At 37.3% G+C, this 11,679-nt stretch overlaps 1 protein-coding gene across 3 annotated transcripts in view; it reads left to right on the top strand.

The window, feature by feature from the left end:
• The window catches only part of Znf800 (zinc finger protein 800), a 192,237-nt gene that overhangs the window by 162,501 nt on the left and 18,057 nt on the right, over window positions 1-11,679 (top strand). For all 3 annotated transcript variants that reach the window (XM_048786068.1, XM_015488302.2, XM_048786067.1), the window contains exon 2: window positions 11,151-11,269. In XM_048786068.1, the coding sequence (XP_048642025.1) occupies window positions 11,209-11,269 (61 nt within the window). In that variant the 5' untranslated portion in view covers window positions 11,151-11,208. The remainder of the gene's footprint in view (window positions 1-11,150; window positions 11,270-11,679) is intronic.

Below are 11,679 nucleotides of genomic sequence, written 5' to 3'. Positions count from 1 at the left end.
GGGAAAAATAATACAAGGGGGACAAATGAATGCCAGTAGAGGGGGAAGAGAGAGAAGAGGGGAGGGGAGGGGAGGGGAGGGGGGATAGTAGAGGATAGGAAAGGCAGCAGAACACAACAGACACTAGTATGGCAATATGTAAATCAATGGATGTGTAACTGATGTGATTCTGCAATCTGTATATGGGGTAAAAATGGGAGCTCATAACCCACTTGAATCAAAGGGTGAAATATGATATATCAAGAACTATGTAATGTTTTGAATAACCAACAATAAAAAATTAAAAAAAAATAAAAAAATAAAAATAAATAAAAATAAAAACTCCATGAGGGTAGGGATCTAATTGTCTGTCATTGTTTTTCACTGTTGTATCTCCCAACCTGTAGTACTGTGAGTGGCAAATAGTAGGTGCTCAATAAATACCTGTTACCTGAATGAATGACAGTACTCTAGTGTCACATTTGATATTTATAAAGGCTAAAATAACAATGCCTCCTACCAGTGCTGGCATTAATAGGTCAAGTAATTGGTTTATGTCTCAGTTTATGAAAGTCTGAGACATAAACTAATTACTTGACCTACTAATAAGAACAACTAGTGAGTAAAAACAATATATTCTAACTTAATCAGCTTACTTTTTCTTGACCTTTCTAATTCAGGTCTCTTATTGTGTAGTTCATGTAAAAAATGTTTATTTATTTATTTTTATGCCTGTATGAGTTCAGAGGCATAATGCTCAATTACCTGTATATCCCTTTCATTTCTGCACAATTCCAGGGTATGAATCAACTTCAAAGTAAACCCCTCTCCCCAGCTTTCCATCTAAGTTTGAATTTCTTTTATAATATTTCTACCGAGGGACCAGCCAATGGTTCTAAGTGATGGGTAACTTACCACCTCCTGAGGCAATCCATTCAATTTTAGGACAGTTTGGTTAGACAGTTTTCTATTCCCTTGCATTGATATTGATCTGGCTGTGCTCCTCATACTCTAGCAAGGATGGGTATGTAGAACACATATATTTTGTTTTCTATCTAACACCCCTATGTGTATTTGCAGTCTTTGCTGGCTAAGTGAAACCTCTCCACTTCGTACTTTTCACGAAGGACGTAATTTCATGTCCTCTGTATCTAAGCACTCTCCAAGTGAATATGTCTCCATTTGTTGATTTTTTAAAAAAACTAGTTTGTGGTATGTAGACAAATACTGGTTTCTAGAGAGTCAGACGTGTCCCAGACATTATTCCTCCCCACCCCTCACTCCTGGAGTATAGTAACAGTTTTGTGAATTTTCAAATTTCTGCATCTCTCTTGTATCAGATCTCAAGTATTTTAGTTTGGAGAAAAATGATTCTTTCCTAGGTCACAGAAAAAGTTAGTGGAGGGAATATGTATCATCTTTTATTTCTATGTTCAGAAGACACATGAAGGCTAAACTAAATCTGATTAATGGGTTTGCTTTGCTTATAAGAGGAATAATGAATCTAAAGTGGCCAGCCTAGTGTCTGGTATGAAGAAATGACTCAAATAAACCTTAGCTAGCTTTTCCTTTCTTCTTGCTACCTCTTGATATATTTTTTTATTGAATTATTTTCTGCCTCTTAACACAAGGATAATGCAGGATTAACTAGTAGACAATAAAATATCTTCTTTAGACTTATTTTTAATTCCCAGAATCAGAATTTCTGTGTTTTCTTTAAGTAAAATCCTAAGGGACAGTTAAATAAAATGCAAACCCAAATATGCTCAAAATTTTCTAGCCTTTAGACTTTTCATTTTATCTATCTAGTTGTGCATTATTTTCTATCTTCAGTTACAAATAAATACAAATTCATTTGTATCTTCATTTATCTAGCTGGGTTGAGTATTTAAAATGAGGAAAAATTTTTAAAGTGAGGGTTTTTTATAATACCTTGGTTGTATTATAGTTCTCAGTTTATCAAATGATTAAGATAAAAGAACTAACATTGATGGGGGAATTTTAGAATATTCTATTATAGTTCCTTTCCCCCCCAAAAAAAAACTTCTGAGAAATGTAAAGAAACTTTGTTCCCATAAGTGAAACTGCCATCACTCAGAGCTCTGGCATGCTATCTCTTCTAGCAATAAGAGCATTAAAAACACAATGATGACTCACTCTTTTCCCAAAGGTTATTTATTTTAGAAAAGTGAGTGACAGTAGATTTAGGTATTCTCTCACAAAGTACCAAGAAGAAAGTGCCATTGTATGCCAATGAAAACAGCAAAGATGTGGACTCCAGTATCAAGCGGTCACTGGATGATTTAGTGCCCTCTGACATCACAGGTTTTGCTGAGATTCTGAACAATGGAATCAGTGGGGCTTTCTCCTACCTGGAAACTATTCTTCTTGCATAGAAGGAGTGAGTACTTCCCTGATGTCCCTTTCAAATTCCTTCACCAATCTAACCTTTTCTTTACTCTTTAGATGACAGTCATAACACTGAGATTGCTTTATCAACAGTCTGCTGACTGTCAATAGCTAATGATTTGTAACTAGAGCAAACACTCATTAAGTTTCCTGATCTCCTGTGAAATATTTTCTTATGTTGATTCTAGAGATTTCTCAGTTACTACTTGCATTTGAGAAAATGGGAGTTTGATTGAGAAAAATTAATGTCAACTTAAAAAGATAAAATATGTGATTATTATGTTCATTGGGGTGCCACTTTAGAAACCATTTTAAAATAAAAGAACTAAAAAACACATAAGCACCATCATCTAATTAGAATATTCTATTCATGCAGTGTTTAGCTGTAACTTATGGTTTTGTTGATGATTTGTTCCACTGGTGCTAAGTCCTGGGACACGAGTATGGATTGTGAACTTTTAACTTGGTTCCCATAAACCAAAAGTGAACATCTTTTCTTATACTTTGTCATCAGATAGGAGGCATAATCTCACTGTTCCAGAGAAGATTTTGGATTTGGTAGTTTCAATCAAGATGCTAATGAAGTCAGACTGACAATTTCATGCATATAAAAGAGCTAACTTCATTGTGTCCCACAGTCTTGAGCTTTAGCCTTGTTTTTACCCTTGTAGATAAACCTCTTTGCCCATGAGGAGAAGCAGTTGAGAGAATGAATGAAAAAGTCAAAATGCCTTTTGATGATATGATTTCAAATACAAAGCTCTGCAGTGATTACCTATTCAAATTCAATCACATAGCATTTACAACTTGTGATTTAAGATGAATTCCTATCCAAATATATAACAAAAGGTTACCTATTAGGTTCCTTGACAAAATAGGTCTTGGTAACATTATAAATTTACTTGGAAAAAGAGACATATTATGCATCATCTATTATTTCTCTTCCCTAAATTCAAGTGAGTTGAAAAACTGATGCTATTTATATTCTCCTGTCCCTGTCAAATTCTGCTGTTGTCTTCCTGACCTACTTCTTAGAAACCTGATAAGTTCTATGGCCATGGTCATCTCTCTTGTGCTTATCTTGTGTTATCATCATGAAATAATACACATTTTATGCACTTCCCTTATTAGACTGGGAGCTCTTCAATAATTAGACTAGAAATTCCAGGAGTATAAGAACATCCTATCTTATTCATGACATCCTAGGACCCAGTACACGGACACTAAGATTAACGTTTTTGTTAACTAAAGGGAAAAAATCTTGTCTTATTCATTGGTATATTCATGCTTTCTCATGATGTTGGAATATAATAGTCGATAAATGTGATTTGAATGGATTTACTGACAATAAATTAGCACCAAGGATAATTATAAACTTTGTCTAATTTTGTATTGTATGAAAAATACTCCTCCCAAAGTTTCCAGTTACCTAACTGATCATTAGTTCATTAGTTTCTTATTATATTATTGACTCAATTAACAGTTAATCTTTTACTTCTTCTTTGACACTGATAAATTCTAAAAACTAAGTAGGATTATCAAGATCATTTAAAAAAGAAGCTTCTATAATAAAACATTTGTTACCTCCCCACAAATTACTTACTAAAAACAAAAGGAAAAATAGTAACTATACAGGGGAGAAACTAAATAACCCCTTAAACCAGTGATCAAGATTAATACCAAATGGATATCACATTGCCTCTGGAAGTGATATCCTGAGAAGATACCACATCCTTTACATGGCAGTTTATTAAAAATATCTAAACTCAACAGAAATAGAGTCAAATCCATACTGACTTATATGACAAAACACACTGGTTTGTACTATTCAAAATATCATTGTCAAGTAAGACAATGAAAGGCTCAAGAACCGTTTCAGAATAAAGGGGAGACATGACACCTAAATGCAATGTGATCCAGGACTGATCTCCTACTTAAGAGAAAATTCCATAAAAGGTATAATTAGGCTAACACGAGTATGGATTGTGAACTTTTAGCTTGGTTCCCATAAACCAAAAGTAAACATCTTTTCTTATACTTTGTCATCAGATAAAATTATAACATGGACTGCAGATTAAATGACAGTTCCTGAATTTGTACTGTGATCATGTAAGAGACTAATAGCCCTTTCAGAAACTACACACTGAAATAATAAGGGATAATAATAATGGGCATCATGTATACAACCTACTTTTAGATTGTTCCAAAAATCATATATGTATATGGAATGGGGGTGGAGGTAGTGGAGAAAAATAAAATAACCATGAGATAATATTACAAAATTGATGAGTCTGGGTAGAGGGGGCTTGGGAATTATTTATTATCATTCTAACAATTCAATTAAATTTGATATTATTTCAAAAATTAAGTTTAATAACAAAAACAAAAATAACCACTCCTCAAATATTAGAAACAAAATCACAGCCTTTACAAGTTGCTAGTAGTTTCAAGTATCCAGTTATGGTATATATTGTATAGCATTTCTAATTCTATATCATAGGAGATTCCAAATTGTCTTTTTATAGTTCATTACATAAAATGAATGTCATATTAGACAAAGGATCTAACTACATCAAAACACTAAAGTTGATTTTTTCCCCACTAAACTTTTTAAAGTATGCATATATTGAAAAAAATGTTAGTAGTACAATTTTAATAAAACAATATACCAATATAACCCACACCTCTATCATCTTCCTTTGAAACTCCCTTGTGTTCCACATTCTCTCCCCGCCCCTTTAATTCTTTGCTTTGTTGGTTTCTGCAAAGGGTAAAAAGTCCAGTGTGTTCAGAGCATAGTGTGTGCTGTTATAATAGTGAATATTGTGTACTGTGTTCTGGGTCCTTCTGTGGCTTTCTTCATTAATTATTCTCTCAAAACCCTGAAAGTACTATACAGCTGAGACAACTGAGGCTCAGGAGAGGTTCTCACTTGCTTAGAGTCACAAAAATTGTGACTTTTGTGAAAAACTTTGGATTCCAAAATACCTGCTCTTCTTAACGCTCCTTGATAAAATTTGGCTTATTCATGTATGCAGCTGGCAGTCAAAAGGGATTTTTGAGTTATGCAGTAACATCAGCTTTGTTTGGATTTTAAGTATCTTGATATTGTGGTATATTAGAGTGAAGGAGATTTAAGAGGTAGAGAGATTCTGGAAGTCATTACTTCAGTGGTTCAGAGATGAAGATTGAGACTACAAGATTGATATGTGCATGGAGAAAGAAAACTGTTTTATTGGTGGAACCAATAGCTTCAAGTTCTAGTTTCAGTGTCAGGGATGAGTGAGAAAAAGAAACCTTGGATACAGGTATCCAAGGTTGGATTGCATCTTTGCACATGCTCCTCTAACTCCAAAGCTTCTACCTTGAGCTCCTGAGCAGATAGCAACACTGTTATTAAAATATAGAAGAGGAGGAACAGGTTTGGTGAAAAGATAAATTCAGTTTTGGTCCTGCTTATTTTAAGATGCCTAGGATATTCAGATGGTCTGTCTCATGGGTAGTTAGAAATATAACTTAGAGGCTCCAGGGAGAGATCTGAGCTGGAGATAAAATTTTAGAAATCATCACAGTATATGTAACTTGCTGCACAGGTTCTGAACTCAGATGTAGGGTTAAATCTTAACTCAGACATGGTTTTCTTGTTTGTGAAATATAATACATCCAACCCAGGATCTTCATATGAGTTTGATGAAAAATATATAGTTCTTAATATGTCTGAAATCAGTGACAGATTTATCATTAGCTAATATTAAATTACATTGCAGAATTACTTATGAAAAAAACTCTACTATAAAAAGTAATTTTCTGTGGAATTCACTTAAATGCTTTATGAAATACATTAGAATGAAATACCAGTAAGGTATAGTTTGGTGCCCACAAAACAGCATGGAGCATCCATGCATCATGGTGTCACCTGGCCAGCAGGACTTAAGAGTACCTTTAGTACCATGAATGGAGTATACAGGGCCATTATCAGGGGGTTTCCAGTGGGCACTTTATCTCCAGGGCAGACACCCTGTTTTAGTCAATATTTAGCTGCTGTAACCAAAAGTCCCAACAAGAAAATTTTAGAGGACGAAAAGTTCATTTGAGGGCTCATGGTTTTAGAGGTCTCAGTCCATATTACATAGTGGATTCCATTGCTCTGGGATGGAGGAGAGAAAGACCATGATGGTGGAGGGTTTGGCAGAGAAAAGCAGCTGGGAATATTACACCAGGAAGCAGAGAGCAAGCTCTGCTCATCAGAGACAAAATATGGACCCCAAAGGCACACCCCCAATAACTCATCTCCTCCAGTCACATCCTACCTGCCTACTTGCTGCCCAGTTAATCTCTGTCAGGGGGTTAATGCACTGATTAGGTTAATACTCTCATAACCTCATCATTTCACCTCTGAACTTTTTTGTATTGTATCACACATGAGCTTTTGGATGACATGTCTAAACCAGAACACACCCAGTTATAATCTACTCTTTTTCTTCCTTAAAATAAGCATTTTGGGGAAAGTATTATCTTCTTTTTTCATCTTATTTGTACTTACATATTAAATTCTACATAACTAAAAACATATTGACAGTTTAATATATGTTCTCCTAAATCAATTTGTATATGGCTCTTTCTAAATGCTCAGTCTCTACTGTGGGCTGTGCTTAGATTTGTACCTAATTATAGATTTACTTATGTATTGTAAAATGTCACTTTATAATCAAAGCTAGCAAGAGTATATAGATCCTGTAAGAACTATGATTGGTTCTCCTTGATGCTGGATTGTTACTCTGTTATAATAGGATCTGCTTAGAACAGATGGGAAACTAAGAATGGATCTAAAAGAAAGTAATGATGAGAAAAACAAGACCAGTGAGGAAAGTTAAAGAATCACCAAAGTTTATCTTCAGAAGGTCACTAAATTGACCCAATGTCAATCTAAAGAACATATTTGACTAGTATTTGTTTTGTTGTTCCTGAAGGCATACTAAACAAATCAGTTCTAATAAGTTATCATTCTTGAGGTAATTATATATTGTGATAAATTATATGCAAAGTTCATTACAATAGCTCCTTCCATTCCTGAATGTGTACTCCTTTGAATGTGACTTTGCTGCTTTTCTCATCAAGAGGGAGGAGTCTCTCTCTCCAGTTTCCAAATCTCTGGCTGTCTTTTTACCTCCTTTGACGAAGAGCATGGGGTGGACATGATGTCATGTAACTGCCAAGCTCAGAGCCTCAAGAGGTCTTGCAGCTTCCACTCTACTAGCTTGGCTTGCTGCCACATGAGGAAGCCCAGACTATTCTCCTTGAAGATGAAAGGCTACAAAGGGAGAGTTCCAGTCAACAGTCAACACCAGCTGCCAGCCATGACTGTACCCAGTCAAACTACCAGATGACTCCAGCAGCTGCGTGACTCCAGACAAGGCTAGTCCAAATTACTGATCTAAGAATTGAGAGCACATTCAAAGGCTTTAAATCACTAATTATGGGTGGTTTGTTATGCAGCAATTACATATACACACACAGATATATATGCATGAGTGTGTATTGAGGATAGTGTTCTCTCACCTTGAGAATAAGAGACAATTACTTTTTATACTTAAAGTAGACTTAGGGTTAATCATTAGGAACTAATTCCAGACTTTTAAGGATCAAAACGTAATGCTATAATAATGTGTTAATGTAGGTTACTGCAGTGAACAATGAACAAATAGGAAGGCAGATTTTCCTGGGATGGTTTGTACACCTTCTCAGAGGCAGGGTGATAAGTCTAGATGACGTCCTAAGGCCCCTTAAACTCTAGAATTCTGCGAAATTCAACTGAATTCTTATGACTGAGCAACCCAATTTCTACTTCTTGAGCTTGGCACATAGTATTTTAATATATATTGCCTTTCACTATTGGCAGGCTCCACTGGTTTATCTTTCACATACAATGTAATCCCAAACAGTCACTAATCATGGGTGATTTTTTTATGCAGCAATTATATACACACATATACATGTGTGTATACACACACAGATACATATATATGCATATGAAACAGGTATGGTTTAGTAAAAGTAACACAGTGAAGGAATACAGCATAAGTTAAGTTAGCAGGTTCCAAAGCCAAGATGCTCCGGTTCAAATGCTGGCTTAACAGCCTATCAGCCTTGATAAATTATCTAATCTCTTATATCAGTTTCCTCACTGTAGAATGGAAGGATAACAAAATGCATTGGATTTATAAAGTTAACTGAATTAAAACCAGAGCTTAAAACATATAAACTATTCAGTACACTTCAGATATTACTACTGTCATTACAGTAGAGCACTAACTAGGTCCCAAACCCAGTTCTGTTACAACTTTCAGCACATCAATATATTCTCTGGGTCTGTTTTCTCAGCTTTAAAATGAGGGTTACTTGATAAGTTCCATGATTTATTTTCATCTTTTAAATTCTTTGAATCAGTGTTTAATATTTGTTTCACCCACAGGCACATTTCAATCTTGTCTCTAATTTTTAAGAGATTGTCCGAAAGTTATGTTAGCAAGCAATTCTGAGGACTTCTAGTAATGACCACTTTGAACTTTAATGTTATGTATGACACAGCATATATTTACATTAGAAAAAAAACTCCAAATCCAGTCAGCAAACATTTATAACTCTTACATATCTGACATAAAGTCTTTTCAGGTTTATGGGAATATTCATTTTCCAAGTCCAAACTCCCATAAATTAGAAAATATTCATTTTCTAATCTGTAACAATATCCTTATGCAAAAGTAGGAAAAGATCTTCTGGAAATGATTATATGCCTCCAATTTTACCATTCAAATACCTCAAATATTAGTTTTGTTTCATTTCAGTTTTTATGGCATAGTGTCACTCATAATGTATATTTAGTTTTGTTCTTATGGTTGTGCTTTATTATTATTCTATACCATTTCACAGTACAGCCTAATTGACTTTTAACTTTTTTTTTTGCTCAAGGTTTTTTTTTTTATGTTTAATTAGAAATTTTGCAAAGCATAGAAAAGCATAAAGAAAATAAGTCACATGTAATTCCACTGTTAAGGTGTCACATTTCAAAAAATACTCATTTTTATAGCTAAGCATATTCTATTCAACTATTAGACAAAATGTTATAATGGCTGCATAACACCATCACATAGAAATGACATAATTTATTGCAAATCACTTTATAATCTGAGACAGGTAATGGGTGATGCGTCTTGACCACGGGACAGATAAATATAGCATAAACACTACTTATGTGGCTGGTTAATGTGTATCTAGATTATTTTTCTACTCCTTTCTGGTACCCCCATAATCAAACTGCTACAATTCTGAAAGACACAAATGTTCCACCCGACATTTTTACAGCAGCAAATTCATCAATTTACAAGCTTTCTTTTGGATTTTGAAAACGTATTTTGGTCTTTTTTTTCCTTTCTTTTTCTTCCCAGACACACAGAGCCTGTATACTAAACTTTACTTTTTCAGGCCCCTGAAAACTGGCAGCTTAAATTAGATAACTGCGAAGGTTTTAGTGATATTGGTAAGGGCGGTGATAAACTAGGCAGACGCTCTTTTTTCTCCTTAAAGTTACCCGTCAGTGGACACATATTTGCTCTAAGTTATCAAAGGCAAAAGTTTCGTTCTCAGAGTTGGGGAGGAGGCAGAGGGGCTTCCTTAGCTCCCCTGAAGCAGCCTTGGGTTTGCAGATTTGACAGACGATGGCGATCATCGGAGATTTTCCGAGCAGGATTTGGGCACCACTGAAGAGGAGGGAAAGTGAGTACTACCCACGTGACCCAACTTCACTTTGTGATTTTAACAACAGAGCGCTCCTGGAATAAATACCGATCTACTGCCGATAGACTGTTTCTCCCCTGATAACCTGATGAAGATCCCCTCCCCTCCCAAGTTCCAGGACGCAGAGTTTCAAAACTGTTGGCTAGGGAAAAAAACGCAAAGTTCGATTTTTGCCATTTATAGACGCACGAATAGCCTTTTTGGATCACCACCATCCACAGCTCACATTATCTGCAACCCCTTTCCTAAAGTTTTCTTCTAGTGTTTTCCCAACCCTCTCGTGGTCGGTTCCTCTTAAAGAAGCTCGGCGAAAGCAACAGTTTGGCATAGCAACCCAAACCCCAGCGCGGCGCGAACTGCCACCGCGGGCCTCACACCTCCCGGTGCGCGCAAAGCGGGACTTCGGCTCTGGGTCCGCCGGCGGGATGATGCGTACGCGCGCGCGCGAGATGCCAGCCGGCCTGACATCCCAGCCGCTGCCCCAGCGCCACCCGCACGGCCTCCTCCCGGCAGCCCNAGTTAAGTAAGTTGGGCGCACTTGGTTTGGGCACCGGGGCTGCGCCAGGGAGACCCCAATGCACGTGCGTGGCGGGAGGGGGCGGCGAGGACCGGCCTCCGGCGGGAGTCGTACCTCGGCAGCCTAGGAGCCCGGCAAGGTCCGCCGCGCCCCGCGCCACCCTCTCCGCGCGCGCCCGCCCGCCTAGGACTGCGAGGCCGCTGCCGCCCGCGCAGCCGGCCAGGCCTTCTCCTTGCGCCGCGCTGCGCGCGCGAGGCTGCGTTTCCGGGTAGGGTGATGAACCTGTGCCGATACTTCGGGCTGGAGACTGGTTCGTTTGTCGGTCCGCTTCCTTTTCGAGAAGAAGGTGTGGGTCATTGGAGGGCAAGCTGTGATGGGAACATATCTGGAAATGCAGTCAGAGCCCCCAGGAAGTTCAGAGTCAGTGACGGGTTTGTGTCTCTTTCTACAGCCCAGCCGCAATGAAGAGCTTCTTGCAGTGAAAGGAAAGTAGGTCGCACCCACTGAAAATGCCTTTGAGGGATAAATACTGTCAAACTGACCACCATCATCACGGATGCTGTGAACCAGGTATGTCCCTTTTTCCCCCCCAATGACTTTGCCCTCCATCAGAGTCACTTTGCCTTTTGGTTCCTTCTGGTTTTCTTTGCCTATTGCCCAAGAAATCATTCTTAAGTAAAATAGGCTATAATTTTCCCCAGCAAAGAAAAACAGTTATGAAGCTAAAAGCTTGTACAAACAAGAGGTCACCCCTGCTTGATCTCTTAAAGAAAGTACTGCAAGTGTCACCTTCAATCATTTCCACAAGATCAATCACTCAGTTCTTTTTCTGCTCTTTGAAGGCAGTCTGCAGTCAGCAGCGTACCCCTATGCTCTGAGTGTTTAAAACTGAAGAGATAGGAAAAGATAGTAGTAGAATACTAGCATGTATCTTTGTGAAAATTGTTTCATTTAAACTTAAATGCATTCTCATGCATTTT

The sequence above is a fragment of the Marmota marmota genome, unplaced genomic scaffold (assembly GCF_001458135.2).
Source record: "Marmota marmota marmota unplaced genomic scaffold, marMar, whole genome shotgun sequence".
In the NCBI taxonomy this organism is placed as follows: Eukaryota; Metazoa; Chordata; class Mammalia; order Rodentia; family Sciuridae; genus Marmota; species Marmota marmota.
This window is presented reverse-complemented; position numbering and strand designations above follow the sequence as displayed.